The sequence below is a fragment of the Lonchura striata genome, chromosome 35 (assembly GCF_050655825.1).
Source record: "Lonchura striata isolate lonStrDom1 chromosome 35, ASM5065582v1, whole genome shotgun sequence".
Taxonomy (NCBI): Eukaryota; Metazoa; Chordata; class Aves; order Passeriformes; family Estrildidae; genus Lonchura; species Lonchura striata.
Genome location: NC_140737.1, coordinates 3,658,091 through 3,679,303, shown reverse-complemented (window position 1 = coordinate 3,679,303; position 21,213 = coordinate 3,658,091). Strand labels below are relative to the sequence as shown.

At 55.6% G+C, this 21,213-nt stretch overlaps 1 protein-coding gene across 1 annotated transcript in view; it reads left to right on the top strand.

Annotated features, from left to right (window-relative positions):
* The window catches only part of LOC146764273 (uncharacterized), a 189,633-nt gene extending 170,933 nt beyond the window's left edge, over window positions 1-18,700 (top strand). Inside the window, exons 4-12 of the mRNA XM_085565264.1 lie at window positions 11,195-11,815; window positions 11,992-12,079; window positions 12,910-12,958; window positions 13,971-14,080; window positions 14,835-14,952; window positions 15,341-15,440; window positions 15,857-16,053; window positions 16,471-16,608; window positions 17,041-18,700. Coding sequence (XP_085421390.1) covers window positions 11,195-11,815; window positions 11,992-12,079; window positions 12,910-12,958; window positions 13,971-14,080; window positions 14,835-14,952; window positions 15,341-15,440; window positions 15,857-16,053; window positions 16,471-16,608; window positions 17,041-17,130 — 1,511 coding nt within the window. The 3' untranslated portion in view covers window positions 17,131-18,700. The remainder of the gene's footprint in view (window positions 1-11,194; window positions 11,816-11,991; window positions 12,080-12,909; window positions 12,959-13,970; window positions 14,081-14,834; window positions 14,953-15,340; window positions 15,441-15,856; window positions 16,054-16,470; window positions 16,609-17,040) is intronic.
* Window positions 18,701-21,213: the final 2,513 nt, after the last annotated feature.

Sequence of the window (21,213 nt, the reverse complement as noted above, 5' to 3'; positions counted from 1 at the left end):
TATTTGAGGCATTTGAAAAGACAAAGATGTTACTACTCTTCCAGCCCTATAAATGCAATGATGTGTCTTTCATGTCCTTTAAGTAATTTGCAATGTTATCATATGATCCTGTTGTATTTTGTTAATGAAGCTTACATTATTTATGTTATAATTTTATATTATTTGCATGTTGTATTAATTTGCTTAAGCCACAGAATTCTCCTTCCTTTTGTAAAAAGAAAAGAGGGAGATGCAGTGGTGTGTCTTTAATTTGATTTTTGTTCAATATCTGTTTCCCTCCCCATCCCTAATCTCCTCCTCTCCCCAGTTGTCAGTATTCCCTAGCTCTCCCCTAACCCCTCATCTCCAAGTTGTCAATCCTCCTTTACCCTGCCCCTTTCCCTGGAACCTTCCCTGTCATTCATCCTAGCCCCCTCCTCTGCTTTCAGAGCATTCCCTGTCTGTTTGGTGAGACTCAAAACCCTATTGCTTATTTTGTGTTATTTCACTTCTCTGCTTCTCCCGATAGGTTTGTGATGGGTTATTTCTGCCCTAAACTCCTCCCCTGCTATTCCCTCATTGGTTGCTGTTCCTACACCCGTCTCCCTGAATTCTTGTCTAAAACCTCTGCTCCCGCTCCCGAGGGGGTCTTGGGGCTCACTGAATAAAAGCATCCTGTTCACCCCCAAGTCCCATGTCGCCTCCGTCTGTTCCCGCACCACAGACTGGGACTGCAGACCTTCGCAGGGGGAGCGGCCGCCCGTTCTCTTCCCTCTCGCCGCCCAGCACGCCTTCCGCTCGGGGAATCGCGGCGAGGGGAGCACATGCCGCGCCACAACACCACTCCTGGTCCGTGTCCCACGGCCGTGCTCAGAATGGCCACCATGTGGGACGTGTCCCGAGGAGGCCGTGCCAGCTTCTGTGGAGGCCCCGTGCCCTTCCCGCCGCGGCTGCGTCGGCAGCTGCGGGGGCTCCTGCTGCTCTGAGCCCGCAGAGCAGGGCAGCGTTTGCTGATGGGCTGAGCCCTTCCTAAAGATCCTGTTGGGCTGTCTGACACACCTGGGGCAAGGCATTCCTTCCAACCTGGGCCACTCTGGGGGGCTGGGGGTGGCCCCAGGTCAGGTGGCAGTGCGTGCAAGGGCCCTTTGTGACACGGTGCAGCATGGTCACCGTGGAATGGAACGGGACAGGGATTCCAAGAGCCCTTTGTGACACGCTCTGGCAGAGGTGTTGGCAGTGACAAGGCCACGCCAGAGTGCTCAGTGCACGTGATGAGACAGGACGGGAGAGAGCGGTGCTGTGAGGAGCCCTCGTACAGCCACTTGTTCCTTGCCGACCAGGAGCTTTCCCGAGGTATTACTCCTGCAGGTGAGCTCGTGGCCAGACCAGAGCACTTGGTGACCCCTGGCCTTCCTGAGGCATCTCTTCTGCAGCTGCCCTCGAGGGCAGACCGTGGCATTTGCTTTGCACCGTCCTTGAGAGGAGTCTCCTGTCCTTGTGGCTGGAGCCCCCAGGCCCAGAGTGCAGGACTTGCTGTCCTGTAGCCTTGCCAAGACTTCACTCTTGCAGGTGCCCTCAAGGCACGACTGCAGCACTTGCTGACTCGGACCTTTTCCTTTTCACCTTCTGCAAGTAGCCATGAATCCAGGCAGTGACGTAGAGCTCAGACCTGCGAGGGTGCCCAAGCTGGCCTGGGGCAAGGAGGAGAAAGAAGGCCCTGGAACTGCCCCAGCAGAGCAGCCTAAAGAGTTGGAGCAGTTCCAGCCACGGCAGAAGGGTGAGTGGCAGAGCTGGGCCACAGGGCTGGTGCCTGCAGCCAGCTTGGCCCCATGCCATGCCATGCCACGCCATGCCATGCCATGCCATGCCACGCCATGCCACGCCATGCCATGCCATGCCATGCCATGCCATGCCATGCCACGCCATGCCATGCCATGCCATGCCATGCATTGCCATGCCATGCCATGCCATGCCATGCCATGCCATGCCATGCCATGCCATGCCATGCCACGCCATGCCACGCCATGCCATGCCATGCCATGCCATGCCATGCCACGCCATGCCATGCCATGCCATGCCATGCATTGCCATGCCATGCCATGCCATGCCATGCCATGCCATGCCATGCCATGCCATGCCATGCCATGCCATGCCACGCCGTGCCATGCCATGCCATGCCACGCCGTGCCATGCCATGCCATGCCATGCCATGCCATGCCATGCCATGCCATGCCATGCCATGCCATGCCGTCCCGTCCCGTCCCGTCCCGTCTCGTCCCGTCCCGTCCCATCCCATCCCATCCCATCCCATCCCATCCCATCCCATCCCATCCCATCCCATCCCATCCCCTGGGGCCATGCCCATGGACAGGATGGAATAGGGGCCGGGCAGACACCCCACAGCCGTGCTCCGTGCCCTGGGCCGTCGCGGGGCTGTCCCTGCCTGGGCAGCGCAGGGCTGGGCTGTGTTCTCCGGCCTCTCCCGCAGCCCCTCAGCTCGGGCTGCGCTCACTCTTTGCCAGGTGCAGCCGTGCAGCGCACACGAGAGCAGGAACGCACCCGTGGCCGCTTCCGCAGAACAGCGCAGGTACCTGCAGCCATCCCCACCTGGGCTGGGCCTGCTGGCACTGCTCAGCCCAGCACTGTGCTCGGAGCACTCCATGCAGCATCCCGGGCTTCTTGCCCTTCTGCTGCAGATGGTTTGCAAATTCATGAAGAGGATTCGGGAGGAAGAGAGCAGCGCCATGGGCACCGTGCTCAGAGCGTACTCTCCCATCTTCAAAACCAAGACCAGCGCTGCCCTGCTGGATATGCTTGTGGAGGAGGGTCCTTCCAGCCCAAAGCAAGTGAGCAGCCTGTGGCCTGGCTTTTCTCCTCCCAGCAATTGCTTGGCCTCCCAAGCCATGCCTGCTGCTCCCTGGGAGCCTTTGAGGCCATGGCAGTGTGGTGGCAAGGGAAGCACTTCTCTGGGGCAGCCGGGCACATTCCTTCCTCCGGCAGCTTTCCAAGTCTCCCCTGCCTTCTCCAGGTGCCCGCCATGGTGAGGTTCATCCACCAGTGGCTCATGGCCAATGAGTTTCCTGAGTACAATCTGTACAGGCCCCTTCTGGATCTGACAGAGGCACAGCCCTCTGACGTGGTGATGGCTCTCCTGCGTGTGGCCCCATTGTGTGACAGGTACGGGGCCCACCTGCCCGGAGGGCTCAGGGCTCAGCAGCCCTTCCCCCTGTGCAGCCTGTCCCAGGTGTCTGACAAACAGAGAATTCCAGGGCCCTCTGGCTGCTCCCTTTGCCAGCCCTGACCCCTGCCAGCCCCTCAGCGTGCTGCCATGCTTCCCCCCTGCCCCTCAGGGGCCAGTGCCCACAGGGCTGGGCTGCCTGTGTGCTGCCAGTGAGGGGCAGTGGGCAGAGGCAGGGCTGGCAGAGCAGCTCAGCTCCCTGCTGCTGCCCAGGCCATGCTGCTGTGTCCCAGACTCCTCTGAGACAGAGCTCTGACCCCACAGAGCTGCTCTGGCCATGTGGAAGAACATCATGTGCTCGCCCAGGACTGCAGAGCCGGCCATGCTCGTGCTCCTCGATGTGCTGGGGAGCTGGCCAGAGCACAGCACGTGCACCTCCGATGGGGACCACACGGCTGTCCTTGCCCTGGCTGTGAGTTTCTGCCTCTGCTGGCCCCAAGGCCACCTCTCCAGCAGCTCTCCATCCTCCCTCCCCCACGGCGTCTCCCTGCCTCAGGCGCTGGGCTGAAACCTGGCCTCGGGGCAGCTCCAGGGCCACCAGGCCCGGTGCTCCCCCTGTGTCTCTCCGGGCCTCTCCCTCCCGTGCTCGGGCCCTGCCACACGGACACCTCGGCACTGAGCGCTGTCTCGGGCTGCTCTGTCCTTTGCAGGCAACCGTGGTGATGTGGAAGATCCTCCAGCTGCCCTGTGTGCCACACGTAGTCACCGTGCATTTCCCCGGCCTCTTTGTGCATCTGCTCTTCCAAGTGCTCTTCAGCACTCTGGATATGCCAGAGGAGGTCGATACCTTCTGGAAGGGATGCCAGCAGCAACACGGCCTTGCCACCAGCCCCAGCAGGTGCTCCATGCCAGTCCTCCTGTCCCTGCCATGTGCCCAGGGCAGGGGCCAGTGCTCCCAGCGTGACCTGGGCTTTGCTCTGCGCACAGCTTTGCAGAGCAGACCCTCAAGGCCCTGCTCTGCCGACTGCACTATGAGGATGTGGTGGTGGCCGTGGAAGACAAGCGTGGCTGGGACACACTGCTCTGTGCTGACACCCACCACTGTGCTGTGGGCATGCTGGCCAGGTGAGACCCCCTGCTCCCCAGCTGTCCCCGGCATGTGTGCCCTGTGCCCGAGGGGCCCCACACAGTCCCCGTGGCCGTGGGCCAGAAGGCCTTGTCACCAAGGGACGGCCAAGGAGGCTGAAAAGGCTGGGAGAGGAGCGTGCCCAAGAGCAGCAACCTCCCAGAGGGCTCAGCTGCCCCTTGCAGGGTGGTGGAGAAAGGCCAGAGCTCTGTGAGGCAGTCCTGGGAGAGGTTTGCCCCCGCTGGCTCAGGGCTTTGGCTCCTGTTTCCTCCTGTCAGAGAAATGCACCGCGCATCCGAAGCCGCGTGTTCCAGGATTGCATTCCACCTGCTCGGGCTGCTCAGCAAGGACACGCCGTGCCGGGATTTGGCCGCCCTGGCGTTCCTTGTGGAGGTGAGCCTGAAGGCCGGCGCTGCCTCGCTGAGCTGCCTCCCGGCTCTCTGCCCTCTCTTGGCCGCAGTGCCTGGGACGGAGCCCGTGCCCTGTGCTGCTGCCTGGGCCCGGCCCTGGGCGGTTCTGGGCTCCCGCCGGCCGCTCCCCCGTCACCGGCCTGTGCCTTTCAGATCCTGGAGCACCTGAACGTGAGTGAGTGCCGGGACAGTGTCCTGCAGTTCCTGTCCAAGCACCTGCAGAGCGAGTGCAGGGGGAGGCGTCGCTTGGCACTCCGAGGCCTCGTGGCGCTCGGCACCACCAGTGTCTCGGTGAGAAGAGCGCAGGGGCTGAAGCCGTGCTGCCAGCGTGGGGCTGGGGAAGGCAGTCCCTGGGGCTTGGCTGGCCTTGGGGCACTGGGGCAGCTGCTGCCAGCTCTCCTGCCTCCTGCTGCAGCTGCCCCAGGGCTTTGGCACAGGCCTTGGGCCCCTGGGCCCTGTGGCAGCAGGATGGTGTTTCACACACTTGTGTTCCACAAATAGATGGCCATAAGGATGTGGAGCCTGCATGAAAGGCTCGTGGAGCTCCTGCAGGAAGATGACAGCGTCATGCTCAGGATGACCACGGTTCTCCTCAGGGGTTTGTTCCTGTGCAATGGTGCCCCAATAACCAGCGCCCTCGCCCTGCAGCTGGCTGAGGCGCTCCTGCCACTCTTTGACAACGTAAGGCTCTGCGCCTCCAGCCACAGCCAGCGGGTGCTGCCTGCACATTTTGTGCCCTGTGCACTCACAGGCTGTGCCCAGGTGGGCCTGAAGCAGCTGACGCTGAGGTCTTTCTTCCTTCCTTTTATACAGGAGGACAGCCAGGTGCAGTTGTGCTCCCTCTTTATCTTCCGGGAGATACTGGATTTTTTTCCGGAAGAGGAGAGAAAGGTCCTGAAGGCACACGTGCGCCAGAGCCTGCTGCCCCTCTCCTTGCACTGCCACGATGAGAACCAGCGAGTGGCAGAGGTGAGGACTCGGCAGCTGCCGCTGGCCCCTGGCAGGGCCTGGGCTGGCCCTGCCCTGGCGCCTCGCAGGCTGCAGCTCCTGCTGGCCTTGGCACAGGGACGGGGTCCTACGCCCTGGGCTGTGGGGTCATCTCCGTGTCTCTGCTGTTCTCCAGGCTTCTCAGGAAACGCTGCTTGCTGCAGCCGAGTTCCTCAAGAGGAGGGATCTTGGAGAGCTGGTGCAGAACCAGAAGCTGTGCCAGTTCACCGAGTGCCTGGTAAGGAGGGCCGGGAAGCCGCAGCCCCAGCCTGGAGCAGCCCCTGAGCGCGGTGCTCGATGTGCGGGCTGGCAGCTGTGCCCCTGCCCGCTGCTGCAGCCCGAGGCCGCGCGGGCTCTGCTCCAGGCTCCTGCGGCCCCAGCCGGGTGCCCATGGAGCCCCAGCCCGGGGGGCTGCGGGGCCAACCCTTCCCTCCTGCCGCTCTCTCCAGCTGGCAGAGGACAGCAGCAGCGTGGCCGAGCACCTGCGCCGGGCCCTGCCCTACCTGCAGAGCCCACAGGAGCCCCTGCGAGAGGCGGCCGTCAGGTTCATGGGTGAGCCATGAGCCGGGCCAGGAGGGCGTGTGGGCACAGGGCTGGCGGCGCCGCTGGCAGGGAGCTGTGCCCTGGGCCTGACAGGCTCTGTGTTCCCAGGGACGGCCGGGCGGCACCTGAGGGGGAGGAAGGAAGAGCTCCAGCTCCTCTCTGAGGGTGAGCGAGGGCAGCGGGCTGCCAGCGGGGGCTGCCGGGGGAGCTGCGAGCCCTGCCCCGGCTGCGGAGGGCTCTGCTCCCTGTGCGGACCAGGGCCGGCGTGGGCAGAGCACACAGAGCTTTCAGGGCACCCGGGGGATTCGTGGCCAGCAGCTTCGGGCTGATCCAGCTGGTCCCTGCTCCCTGCTGGCCATGGCCAGAGCCGGCTGGGATGGCCCTGGCACAGAGTCCCCTCGGGTCCCCTCAGATGTGGGAACTGACCATGGCTCTGTTCCTCTCTCTTTCAGCCCTTGAAGGCATGGAAAATGACACCAGCGTCGCCGTCGCAAGCCTGGCAGTACAAACATTGTGCATCCTCCAGGAAGCAGAGAGAGCTCCATATTCCATCTTTGACAACCTGCAGGATCGGCTCCGCAGGGCATGGAGGAGACGGCCTCGTCTGTCGGGGCTCGGCTGGCTGCGCTGCTGGAGCTCTGCAGAGAGCTGATCCCAGAGGCTCTGTCTGCTGGGGCCACCCGAGCCAGCAGGAATGTTTAGTTTCTTTAAGATTGTTCTTTTCTTTATTTTTGTTTTTCTTTAGCATATAAATATAGGATGTGTTGCAATAGACAGAATCCCAGGATCTTTCTTTGGCTGCCCAGGCTCTGCAGGGCCGAGGGGAAGAGGGTGAAAAGGGTTCCTGGGCTCAGCAAGCTGCCCAGGCATGCAGGGTTGCAGGGAAAATGGCCAGAAGCCCCTTGGCCTTTGGTGGCTCTGCTGAAGCCTTTGTGCTGCCCACAGAGCAGATGGGCAGGGGCTGGAGCTGTGGGGATCTCTGTGAGAGCGGTGCCTGGAGATGGCCACAAGCCCTGTCCCAGGCAGGAAGCGCCATCCGTGTCCTCCTGCCCGTGTGTTGCTGGCTGGATTGCTGAGGGCTCCCAGGTGCCTCTTGGTGGGGCTCCTCTGGAGCTCCTGTGGGGCTGTGGCGCTGCTGCCGGGCAGGTTGGCCGGGCTGGGGAGACCCTGAGGGGACGGGGCCACGAAGGGATGAGGGGCTGCGGAAGCCCTGACAGGACAAGGCAGTGGGAAGGCACGGGGGGGACGTGTGAGGGAGTGGGTAACGTTGGCTCGGGGAGGAAAGTGGGTTGGAGCCAAAGAGACCACTCACCCTGATGTTTGTGTGGCAAACAGAGCACCTTTATTCTCAAGCCCTTCCTTCTAAAGGGCCTTTGAAAACCCAGTCTGGATTATTTCACTGCTCTGATCTCTGTGCCCCTTCAGATTCTGGCCTGGGCAATGCCTGCAGCCTTGGGAGAGATGTGATGGGCCCAGCCCCTGTCAGTCAAAGCAGGGCTGGTACATTCACCCCATACAAGCCAGCCTGCACGGTGACACACGGCAACAGAGTACGAGGCACAGCTCCGGGAGCTCCCCGTGAACCTCAGCTCTGGGACCACTGTCTGCCCCAAGCTTCAGGGGCTGCAGTGGGAGCCCGGCTGGGCTCTGCCCTGGGGCCATCCTGCAGGGACAGCTGCAAACAGGGAGCATTCCCTGCCACAAAGAGCCAAAGCAGGGCTGCAGGGCAGCTGCTCCAGCCCCGACTGCACTGCTGAGTGCTGTGCTCTGGGGCTGGGGCTCCCCGCACAGGGGACTGCACTGGTGTGCCAGAGGGGACAGAGAAGCTGCAGCTTCAGCCTAACGAGGTGGGTGCGTGGGCTGGGAAGAGTGGGGAGGCTCCAGGGGATTCACAGAGCTCATCCTGCTGCAAGGACAAGGAAAAGGGACCGGGAACTCAGCAGTGAGGAGAGCTAGGGGCTGGAGAGCAGCTCTGAATGACACTAAAATCCCACCAGACCTCTGAGACATTGCTGCTCCTCAGCCAGTGACAGGATGAGTCCCTAAGCCTGGGACTGGGCCTTCCTCATGGTGAGGGGCAGCAAGGAAGGCAACAGTGTGCTGGAGACTGGAATGGGCTGGGAACTCACTGGGGGAAAAGAGGGAGCAGTTGGGAAGTAAAAAGCAGGTGTGGGAGAGAACAGTTCAGAGAAGGGTTGAGCTACTGCTTGAGCAAGCTGCAAAAAGTCATTTGGGGTCATCCCAGATTGATTTCATTTCAGAAGTTATTGAACAAGTTTATTTTTTGGGTGGCTGTGTGTTTTTCCTTGGAGGTGTACACTCTGCAGACTTGAGCTGTGTTGCTGAAATGCTCAAGCCAGTCTGTGCTGCAGGGCACCCCATTTCTCCTTTGGCTGATTGCAGCCCGGTGCTGAGCTCCAGCAGGGCCCTGGCAGAGCCCAGAGCAGCCTCAGCACCCGCAGAGCCCGGCTGCAAGGAGAGAAACCAGAAAGCCCCGTCAGCTGAAGGCTCCTGTCCCCTTGTCCCAGCCGCCCGCGGTGCCCAGGCCATGCTGGCCGTGCCAGAGCTGTGCCCAGAGCTGCCCATCACTGCTGCCTTTGGGAGCAGAGCAGGAGGGCAGGACATGTGCCCAGCCTGCAGCCAGCCACGGCACCTCCAGCCCTCAGCAGCTGCCCAGAGCAGGACGCTCCTGTGCTCGCTGCCATCTCCCCAGAGCTCTGATCCCACCATCCCCAGCAGACAGGACCCACCTCACGCCATCCCCCGCTGGAAGAAAAGCTGCTCCCAAACGATGCCCTCAGCCTTCTCCAAGGGCACGGCCCATCCACGCCACAGCTGCTCCCAGGCACGACCTGATCCAGACGGGACCCCACCTGGAACGCTTCCTCAAGGAAAACAAACATCAAATTATTGATAATAGATTACAGACAAAAAGGGGAACAAGAAAAAAGGTCAAAGATCTTATCTCTGTCAGGGCCTTAAGGAAGCCCCAACCCCTGCATGCCAGGGAAAAACCCACCATGGGTGAGGGAATCCCAGGCTTTCTCCCTTCCCCTGCACGGCCCCCATGATGATCCCAAAGCAAACAAGGGCAGTGGAGCAGCCCAAGCCCTTCCTTGCCTGCAAAGCAAAGCAGCCCCTGCACAGGGTCTGGAGTCCCACCTCTGCTCCCACCATGGGGGTTTGTTTGTGTCGGGCTGGCTGCCCCAGCCCAGCCCCAGCCCGGGGCACGGTGGGTGCTGGGGGCTGTTGGCAGGGCCAGGAGCCCACTCCCATTTCGTACCCACCCCAGCCCATGCCCCAGCCCTGCCAAAAGCAGCCTGGCAGCCGACTGAAGGATCAGCTGCATCCGCCCCAGCAAAGGGGGAACCTTTGGTTCCCAGCCAGGCTGTGCAATGCCCAAATCTGGGAGCATCCCCCTGCGTGTGGACTCATCTGTGAGAACCCCGGCCTTGCTTTGGGGCCTCATGTGGTGGTGAAATTCCTCCTCCAACCCGTGCTTCCAAAGAAAAACTCCGCAGGCTTAGCTGTTCGGTCTCAAGGCAGTTTATTGCTAGTTATCTAACAGATTATGTTCTTGGACTGCGTCTATTTGATCAGCGGCCTGGGTAGAGGCACACACACACCCTGACATCTTCTCTATCTGCTGTCTTCTTCGTCTCTCCCTCCGCCCAGGGCTGCTGCTATCTTTTATAAGATATATTACGTATAACATGTTTACAATTATTCCCCAATACCTACTACCTACGTTGCCAAGTGTTTTTCTACTCTAAACCAATCTGTGAGTGCCAACATCACCAAGAACATGGAGGTAAGGAAGAAGAAGGAGGAAGAACAGGATCAGCCCACTTTCCTCCATCTTAGAACTTCTGACCCCCATGTACAAAGTGAAAACCCCCTGTACATGTGTTAAAACTCCCCTGTACAATACTAAAAAAATTTCCCCTCTACTTTGTAACTACTTATACTATACTATCTAACCTTTTGTGATTGCTTTTTCCACCTCCAAAGTTGGCAATTCATTCCATGGCTCAAACTCAAAATCACAGCTGTTTTTCAGTTGTCTGCCAGGGTCTAGAATGCTTCTGACCAAGGCCTGGAACCTCTAAAAATGTCTGAGAGACATTTTGAGTTCCCACAGTGTGCTTTCTGTTCTTCCTCTGGACCCGAGCTGACTTTGTAACCAAATGGCCATGAAGGCTCCATTGCTTTGGGAGAGCTCCTGGCAGCAGCTGCAGCTGAAAAAGGGGGTGTCTGCAGCCAGCGGGGCGTGCACAGCATTTGCAATGAGCCCTGGGGGGTTCTGTTCCCTCCAGCGGGGAGTCTGTGGCAGCAGAGCCGGGAACTCCCTGCCCAGCCAAGAACTGACCCAACCCAGCATTTTGTGCTGTTCTCTTGCTGTGGGAAGGGACTGTGGCTCCTGGAGGGACGCTGGGAAAGCAAAATGCTCTCTCGGGGTTGCCTTGCTCTGTGGCATTTCCCACCACAGGCAGTTTTTTCCTGACAGCATCTGGTTCATGTTCCCTCTCCCGTTGCAGGGCACCTCATGTGTGGATTCCGAGCAGCTCCTCCTCCGGTGAGTGGGAAAGGAACCTTTGGTGTTTGGAATTGTGCAGCAAGCTGTGAGTTTGGCATGCAGCAGCCGAGTGCCAGCCTGGGAGGCTGAAGGAAAGTTTCTGTCAGAGTCTTTGCAGAAGCAGCAGCAAAGGGATCCCCAGCAGATTTCTCCTTTTCTGCTGCAGAGCTTTTGAAGAGCTGCAGGTCTGGTTTTGCAGGCAGAGGATTGCTTGCTGGCTTTAGCCACGGTGGAATATGGAATTCCCAACAATAAGTGGCAATGCGGACTTTAGCCCATTGTTAGTTTGAAGGACTCCAAACCCAATTTCTGCTTTGTGCAGCTGGATGTGCAGCTGAAGGTAAAAAAGGTGATCACTGAGATAGAACTTCCCGTCCCTCACGCTGCTGTCTGTCCACAGGGCACAAAAGCAGCACCAGCCCCTCCTCTGGCTCCCTCTGCTCCCAAAGAGGAGGCCAAAGAGGAGGAAGACAGCAGGGAGCTCCCCGCTGTTCTGGGGGACGCTGGTGAACTTCCCTCGGTGCCGGGAGATGACAGTGAACTTCCCGCTGCTCTGGGAGACGAGGGCGAACATCCCGCGCTGTGGGAATACAGCGGCGAGGCTCCTGCAGCGTGGGACAAGGACAGTGGACATCTCCCGGCGTGGGACGAGGGCGGTGGATGTCCCCTGGTGCGGGATGAGGATGGCCAAGCCCCCATGGTGTGGGATGAGGACAGAGGACATCCTGTGCCTTGGGAAGAGGAGGCTGAATTTCTCCCAGCATGGGAAGAGGACAGTGAATGTCCTGTGGCTTGGAAAGATGATGGCGAACTTGCAGCGTTTTGGGAAGAGGATGGAGAATCTCCCTGTGCTTGGGAAGAGGATGGAGAACCTCCCTGTGCTTGGGAAGAGGACACGGAACCTCCCTCCGCTGTGGGATCCTGGGCTGAAGGTTCTGACAGCAGCACAGCCCTGCAGCCAGAGGGGAGAGGGGAGTGGTGCCTGGTGCAGCTGAGTACGTCTGCTCTGTTCCTGTGTTCAGAGCAGGGGCTGTGTGTGTGTCTCGGCATCAGCTGCAGCCAGCGTTGCTCTGAAGCTGAATGTCACAGGGGCATTTATTGTCCTTCCCAGCTGAGACCAAGGGGCTCACGGCCCCAGGGAGTGGGGCTGCATTCTGGCTCTGCTCTGGTGGGGTCTCGCTCTGGGAGGGAGCCTCTTCCACGTGGTTTCTTTCAGGGAACATCGTGAGCGTGGAGGAGCCTGACGAGAAATACCTGGAAGTGGAGCAGATTAGCCAAGGGTAAGTGCACGGCAGCTACTTCTGCACAAGCAGCCCAGGGGCTGTGCTGGTGCAGGATCAAGGGAGAAGTCAGGAGAGCTCCAAACACCTTCAGACACTGGGGTGCCATCCTGCTGTCTCTCAGTCCTGATCAGAATTGAGAACTGTGGTCAGAAGGAGCCGTCACAGGCCCCTGAGGCTGGCAGTGTCCTGCCTGCAGCAAGGAGCAGGACCTGGGAGATCTTCTGTGTCTGGAACTGGATTGCTTAAAAGAGCCACTCACCATCTGGTGACTGTCAGACAACAGCTCTCAAGGAGATTTCTTTCAAATATTTTGCTTCAAAAAATATCCTCCAGTCAGCATTAACAACCTAATGGTTTGGAAACAGGAACCAGAGATGAACTAATAAGTGCTCTATTCTAGCACAGCTTGTAGAGCCCATACATTCAGCAACAGACACAGAGCTGATGCACTCTGGGGGAAAATGCATCACCTGCCTGATGGCAGGGCCCTTGTGGATCCTGCAGGTCTTAGGCAGGAAATGGAAAAGGATGAAATGCATTCTTTTCCAGTTCTTTAGACACCCATTGCTCACTTCAGGTTTTGAACTAAAGCAATTAAGTGTGGACATTTGGGATTTGCTCCAGCCCAATTCCTTCATGTTGGGTCTCAGTTTTCCCTTGCACACCTGGCATGGCAGAGGGCTGGTGGCTGCTGCGCTGTTGTTGCAAGGGTCGATGCACCCAGGTGTTTGTGAGCGCTGCAGGCAGCAGAGATCTCCTGTCTGGGCTGGCTTTCACTCCCAGAGCCTCAAGCGCTGCTTCTTTCTTCTCTGCTGTTTTGTCTCCAGGGCTTTCGGAACCGTTTCCAGAGGACTCGACAGGGCCACTGGAGGAGAGGTCAGTGCCAACACGCCCAGCACGTCTGGCAGCTCTGCAGGGCTCTCCCCTCTGCTGGGAGCTGTGGCTGCAGCTCTGGGGGCCAGCAGAGCTTTCCTGCACAGGCTGCTCCTCTGAAGGCAGAGCAGTGTCAGCCTGCAGAGCACAGCTGGGACACACTTGGTCCTTCTGGAGTGCCCAAAGGGATGCAAGGAGGGCAGCAGTGTCTGTCAGAGCAGGACATGCTGGCTTGCTCTTCATATCTAAAAGTGTGAATGGATCAGTGTTGGAGACTGAGGCCCAATTTATCTTCACCCCAGCTGCAGACAGGAACACTATTTAGCAGTTTTTCCATCCTGCCTTTCATCTTCAAAGGGTACCTCAAGGCCTAATTAGGGTGAGATCCTGCTTGGGCTCAATTTGGGACTTTAGTTCCACTTCAGCTGTCCACAGAGAGAGAGGGACAGAAATGAGAAGATGGATGTCCAGAGCAAAGCTCTCTCCTAAACCCTGCAGTTGTGTTTGGGTCTGGGGTCAGTGACAGCCTGTGACAGGGATCACCTGAGCAATGGATGTGTGTGTTTGCTTTGTTGTGCAATCCCAAACAGAGCAGCTGCATCTGAAATCATGACCAAATCCCATGGAATTGCTAAAGGGTTACTGGCTGTTTTGCTCTGTTTTCACAGAACCAGAATTACCTCCCGCTTGCAAAATGTGTTTGAATAATAATGAGAGTGTTGAGGCCATTTGAGAAGACTGTAGGTGCAGAGAATGTGGTTAGAGCTGGGAGGCTGACAGCTGAGGGGCCATTTCTGCAGAGCTTGCAAGGCCAAATGTCTCTGGCCGTGTGTCCTGTAAACAGCCCCAGCAAGCAGAGCAATGGGCTGTGGGAGTGGCCCTTGCTGAGTTCTGGTGCCCATCCCAGGGCAGTTTGGCACAGCCCGGCTCCGTCACTCCAAAAAGCCTCGCCCTGTGTTTGCTGTGGCCTCCTGCCACAGACTCCTCCAGTTAAAGGTCTGCAATGTCCCCTCAGGTGGCCATAAAGAAAATGAGTCTCAGAGGGCAGAACGGGGAACACGCTGTGAATGAGCTCCTGCTCCTGAAGGACAAGAAGAACCCCAACATTGTCAACTCTTTGGACAGGTGAGTGCTCCAGGCCTCATCCCGTGCACGGGCCCTGCCTTAACCTTTCCTGGCACCCGTAGTCTGTAGCCTGTTTTGAAAATGCCTGACCCAGCCGTATCTTCCCAAAACAACAGCCTGGCAGTTCGCTCCCTCCGTGTGCTTTGGTTGCTTTGGTTTGGTTTTTCCTTCAAGCTGACCCTGTTTTCTGTGTCTTACAACAAGTGCTGATAAACCACAGCAGAAATTATTTCCCTTGGCTTCTTCTTCCCAGCCCTTTTGCATTGCTGCAGATGCCAGGAAAACCAGGGCCTTGTTTGCACAAATGCCTCATTTGCCCATTTTGCACTGGCCTTGCCTGTTTCTGAAGGGACTTTCTGAAAGGTTTTCTGATTGCTTTTGTCCCAAGTGCTGCACGGCCTCCTCCCCTGGATAACCCTGGGAGTTGTGTTGCCTTGTTCTGCAGGGAATGGTGGAACTGATGAGCTCAGAAGCTGAACCAGCTGGGGGCCAGTGTTGTGGTTCCACACTGATCTGGGCTGTTGCTAAACTGCATTTTTCACCTGCTTGCCATCTAAGGACTCTCCTTTCTCACAGGTGTCTCTTCCCTTAGACTGTGCAGATTCCAAGGACTCTGCAGCCTGGCAGGAATGTCTCTCCATCTGATTCTGTCCTCATGGACAAGTGACCTGGAAACAAAACTCCACTCCAGGCTTTTCCATGGGGGAATTGAGCACTGCACATTCATCTCCATGCCACTGCTTTCCTCTTCCAGCTTCCTTGTTGACGGAGATCTCTGGCTGGTGATGGAATACATGGATGGAGGAACTTTGCAGGATGTTGTCAGACAGACACGCATGGCTGAAGGAGAGATGGCAGCTGTCAGTCGGGAGGTGAGGGATCCTGCCTGTGGCTGCCACGGCTTGGACACGATGGTCCTTCCATACAGGCGTGAGAACAGGAGTGGCTCCATGCTCAGGGCTCTGTTTGTTGGTTTCATGAGCTGGAGAAGAAAGAGCCTCTGCAGTGAACGGCCTGCCAGCATTGCTGCACTTCTGCTCTGTTCTTGCTCTCGTTCCTGCTGTTGTGGCACTCTCTGTCTGTTCTGGATTTGATGTGCTGTTCTCAGCTTTGCCCTGAACCGTTTGCCTGGAGCCTGTCTGCTCTGCACTCCTGGCCTGTCACAGCAAAGCTGCTGCTGGCAGAATTCCGACCTGTCCTTTCTTGTGTGATAGATTCCGGCCATTGGTTTTTGTCCTGGTGTTTCTTGTTCTCTCTCAGTGCCTGCAGGGCCTGGATTTCCTCCATGCGAACCGGGTGATCCACAGAGATCTGAAGAGCTCCAACATCCTCCTGGGCATGGCCGGCTCTGTCAAGCTGGGTGGGTGTTCCTGGCCAGGCACAGCGCTCCCAGGTGCGGCTGTGGGGCTGCTTCCCAGTGCCGGCCAGAGCCCCACAAGGGCTGCTGGGGGCACTGCCCGGCCCCTGCTGCCAGCTGAGAGCGGCTGCCCCTGCAGAGAGCTCCGGAGAGCAGCAGGGTGCCAGGGGTGGCTTTGCTCTGGGTATGGCCCTCCCAGAGGGCAGGAGTTGGAATCTAAATCTTAAAGGGAATCAGTAAAAGCCACTGCATGAAAGCTGAGGGTTTCTTTAAGGGTCCAGTTCCACCTTCCCTTGGCTACAGCCCTCAGCACTTTTCCAGCTGACTTCACTACTCCATTCTCAGACTGAGAGTGGGGAGTCTTGGTGCTTGGTTTCCTCATTCCAGCTGCCTTTGACAGTGTTTGTTTCTGTCCTCAGCTGATTTTGGCCTCTGTGCTCAGCTCAGCTCTGAGCAGGACCGGTGCAGCTCCATGGTGGGCACTGCTCACTGGATGGCCCCAGAAGTTGTGACCAGTTCTCCTTATGGCCCCAAGGTGGACATCTGGTCCTTTGGCATTGTGACCATCGAGATGGTGGAAGGAGAACCTCCTTACTTCAAGGAAACGAGGGCCATGGTAAGAGGCAAATTCTCCAGGGGCTGCAGAGCCCTGTGAGCACAGGGTGACCCTGCACTGGGAGCAGCAGCTGGAGGTTTCTGCACCTGGGGAAGGGAATTCCCAGAGCACTTGAACCTCAACACAGACAAATATTCTGCAGTCTCCAACAACAATTTGCTTTGGGATTTATGCTGTTCCAGCTCTTCTGTCTGTAAGGATGACCTGAAAATTTGAAGCAAGTACATCAGCTCTTTCCAATGGCTGTGGCAGCACCAGGGTTTGGGTTTTTTGGTTGGCATAGGAAAATGAGCTGTGAGCAGCATCTCTGCCAGGGAGGAAAGTGCCCCTGGAGCTGGGGCTGAGAACCCGGGGTCGCTGTGAGCACCTGTGGGTGGGAAGGAAGCTGGCAGAGCGCTGAGTTTGCTTTTCCTGCAGGCTCGCGCTCTGATCCGGCACAACGGGACCCCGCAGCTGCAGGAGCCCCGGCGCCTGTCGGCTCTGCTGCGGGACTTCCTCGAGTGCAGCCTGGAGCCAGACGAGGAGCAGCGCTGGTCTGCCCAGGAGCTGCTGCAGGTGAATGCCGAGCGGCCGAGGGGAAGCAGCAGCGCCAGGGAGGGGTTTTCTGCTGGGGCCCCTCTGATAGTCTCCAGCCTCGCTGCGTTCCACACGCAAAGCAAGCAGAATCCTCGCCGGGTTTGGCTTGGCAGGGTCCTTTCGAGGGCATCTGCCCCTGGTGCCCCACAAGCAGCAGGGCCATCTTCAGGCAGGTCCGGTGCTCAGAGCCCTGCCTGGCCTGAGCTTGGATGTTCCCAGGGAGGAGGCACCTCCCACATCCCTGGGCACCTTCTGTCAGTGTTTCCCCACTCCTGGCAAAAAGATTCTGCCTTAGATCTAACCTGAGCCTGCTTCCCTCTCCTGAGTTTCTGACCATTTCCCTTTGTCCTGTTGCAACAGAGCCTGTGAGAAAGTAACAGTTCATTTCTTTCTTTTTTATCCTTTGGGCAGCACCCGTTTTTATCATCAGCCAAGCCTCTCTCCAGCCTGACCCCTCTGATCACCGCAGCAAAGCAACTGAGGGAGCAGCGGAGGAGATGAAGCACTGGAGGACAGCTGTTAGTTACAGTAGTTAGTTAGGACAACTAGTTAGTGATGGTAGTTAGCAGTGCTAGTTGGTTATGGTAGTTAGGACAGCCTGTTTGTTACGGCTCTTATGACAGCCTGTTTGGTATGGCAGTTTTTTGAATAAAACCTCTCTTAAACCTCAACTCCCTTGAGGTGTCCCTTCCTCCTCCCTCTGTGACTCGGCTGCCCGGAGCAATGTGAGGGGAGAGCGGGCCCAGCCTGGCCCAGAGCTGAGCCCCAGCAGAGCCCTGGCAGAGCCCAGAGCAGCCTCGGATCTGCAGAGTCAGCCTGGGAGGAGGCGCTCGGAGCCTTCTGGGCTGCACCCGACTCTTGGTTACAAACTGCGTGTGCTGGAAAATGCCACCGGCTCTGCCAGAGGGCAGAAGGGGCCCGGGGAAGGCCCCAGTGCTCCCTGCAAGGGAAACACCGGCCCTGGGTTTGTTATAGAGAACTATGTAGTTGGTGGCTTTTGCTCTTATGTCTTGACTTCTGCAACTTATTCTTAATCACAACGATTTTGATACAGTACAGTTTGTAATCACTTTTAACTGCTTTTGCTGTAGTATAATTTGTCAGCTTTTTGTTGCCAATGCCCTGGCCCCTGTGTAGCTCATATCCTCAGAACTTCATTCATGGCTGATAGTTTAGTTTGTGCACAGTGTGAAAAACATACATACTAGTTTTGGCTATTGCAAAATATTGAACTGGATGCCATGTGTCATGCATTAGAATGTTAACTTTTGCAGAAATAGCTGTAGTTGTGAAATAATAACTAATGCTTTTATTTTTGTAACTAACTGACAGTAATAACTCAGAGGTATTTGTGAAACAGCCAATGTTGATTTAAATACTTGTGGAAGTAGCTAAAACCGTCTGTATGGCCAGATAACATTTAAGGAACGGATGTGATGAGGACCCTGCTGCTGACCCTTTGACTGTCAGGAACTGTCTCCTGCTGATGTGGAAACCCAGGTGTCCCAGGGTGAGGTTCTGGTGTTTGTATCCCCAATCGTGGGTTCTGTTCATGTTTGATATTCTGTTCTGTGCTCTCAGAACTGACTCTGAAAGTGAAGGTTTGTTTTGTCTTGTTATCAGCTGGCTCACCTCCCCCCATGGTCTGTTCTCCACAAGAGGCTTGTGTGGGCTGGCTTGGCTTGCTTTTGCTGGCTTTGTTTGCTTGCTCTTGCTTCCGCTCTTGCCTTTGCTTTTTCCTGTTAGTTAGTTTAACTAGGCAGTCCAATTCTTTCCCTGGGTTGTTTCTTTCCCTTTCTTTCTTCTGAATACCATCCAACCTGCTCTGGACTGGGACCTGGGAACCCCGAGGAGCACCGGGAGCCTGCGCTCTGTGATCTGCAGCAGCCATCCCCAGTGCCCAGAGCAATCCCCAGCGCCCAGACCCGGGCGACCACCCCCAGGAGAGACTTTCTGGATTTGTCATCTCTGCAGAGTGGTGAAAGAGTTTTGTTGTCATCTGGTGTTGTTCATTTTTTTTTAGTGCTGGGGAGTGTTTTGTTTGTTAAATAAACAGGTTCTTTTCCACTTCTCTCAGAGAAAATTCTTCCCAAATCAGGTGGGTGGGGAGGGGCTGTGGGGGTTTGTTTTCTGGGGGCTCCTTCCAGAGGGTTGGGGGATTTGCATTCCAAGAGCACTCAGGGTTGCGGATTGAGGTTATGCCCAAGGGGATCTGGGGTTGGACAACACAGCAGGACTGAAGGTTAAAAATGTCCAAGGGGATCTGGGGTTGGAAAACAGTAACACCTAAAATTCTGCTGGGTTGAGAGACATCCAGGATTAAACCTGCTGGGTTGATGGATTAACATTCCATGAGCACTCAGGGTGTAGATATGTAATGTAGACTGTTTGAAAGTAAAAGGTACCTTGTTGTATGTGAGAGTGAGTGAAAAATAAAAGTGAGTAAATGTAGATTAATGGAAGTATATATAATGTAGATTGTTTATTTTGAGCTTTACTTTATCTCCTTGGAGGGAGGTGGATTGTGTTGAATGGTATTGTGAGAGAAAGGACTTTTTGAGTAGTTGAAAGAAGGTGGTATTCAGGTTGTTAGAGAAAGTGGGAAACAGAGGCAGAGGACTTGTGAAGAAACGTGAGGAATGGACTATCACATCTAAAATGGGCAACACCAAAACACACCAAAGGAGCGTTGAAAAGGACTTGCATAGAAAAATCAGCAAAAAGGAGTGACAAGGGAAACAGAGAGCAAGCCTGGATTGAGCACTGTACTCACCAGCGAGAAGATCACACGTACCTGCTGTGGGCAGCAACCCCACAGGCAGGGGAGGTGGGGGTATAAGCCATGCCAGACCTCTGTCATTCCTGTTTCTGTCTCTCATTTGTTGTCTTTTCCCTTCTGAGATACCAGCAAGATCGTGTCACAAATGCTACAGAAAGTATTACACAGAAAGAAACCAAAGTTCCTTTTTGGTACACACACCCATGTCAACAGCCACAGACTCACCCAAACTGAGTACCTGCAGGCAAAATGGGGAAAAACTGCAGTGTACCAGAATAGGTTGGCTTTAGACTATTTATTGGCTAATGAAGGGGGTGTTTGTGGAAAGTTTAATATATCAGATTGTTGAAAATAGATGACAACGGGGAGGTCATCCTAGAAAAAATCAACCCAGACACCAATCCAAAAATGGGAAAACAGTGTTAAAAACTAACTGGTGGGGTAATGTACTGTGGCTGGGATGGTGGAAGAAATGGGGATTCTTCCTTTTATGTGTTACAACTGTTATAAATGAAAATTTGTCCAGCCAAATTAACATGAAAAAATAAAATATTTATTTTGCAATCAAATTCTATCTAGGCCAGCCACAAGGAAAGAACAGAGCTGAGCCCGGGGTCGGCCCTGGGTGTGCAACAAGGAGTCAGCCTCAGCAGAGGTTTTCCTCTAAGCCCACACACCTCCATCCTGGCACAAGCAGTTTTTATAGGGAAAATTCTGCCTGAGGCCAAGATTTTGGCAGTCAGTGTTCTCTTCAGAGTCCACATGTTAATAAGATTTTCTGCTTTGGTGATGAGGGAGAACAATTCAGTGTCTGGAGTTTGTTGAATCCCTTGATGAAATTTACGGGAGGGAACGCTGCATTCACCTGTGTCTGCCCAAGGATTTCCATGATATCCATCTCGGGTCCTTCAGGCAAGGATCAGCACCGGGGGTTCCTGCATCTCCCCAGCCATGGCCCATCTCCTGGGGAGCCACACCTTCTTACTTGTAAATCAGTTTCCAATATACACCCGGTCTCAACTTCGAGGGTGGGGGGGAATCCTAATACAAACGTGTAGAGTGTTAGAGTGTTCTAACAAATCTAACAAATATTCAATATCACATATATCATATTAGAATCGGCACCAATTATATCTGCTACATATAACAGTATGGCAAATGTAGCTTTGTAGATAAAATGAAGCTTTAGTAGTTAAAAAAGAAACTATGTATGTGTGGGGGGGGGGTTTAAGGAATGAGATACTCGTTTCAAGGAACATGCAAATTCTCCAGAGAAGAGCAATTTATGGTTTTCTTATTAGAAGAAGCTGATTTCTTCACGCCTTGCTCAGACTTGAAGACCCCGTGGGAATTAAAGAAAGCAGTTGACATACAACAGACAGAGTTTTTTGTTTCAAATATAATGTATGTATAACCATGAAGGATATATGAATATGCAACAGTGTATTGTTTTAGGGGTGATTTCTTCATTCACAAGGTACATTCCTCTTGGCTTAAGTGCCTAAGAGCATCTGGACCTCAGATATTCTTTCTTTTTTATTGTCTTGTAATTGTCTTAACTCTAAATTTTTATCACTCTAATTCTATTCCTATCTTTCCCACCATTTTATTATTATTAAACTTTTAAAATTCTAAAAACCAAATGATTGGCATTTTTCACAAATTCCTATCAGGAGACAGAGAAACCATTTATGATTTCAATGGCATCATTCGATTACAAGCTGTCCTTGGAATAAGGACCAACCAGACAGCTTCAGCTCCTGACCTTCCTGCCGACCAAGCCACTGAAATGAGGAACACAACAT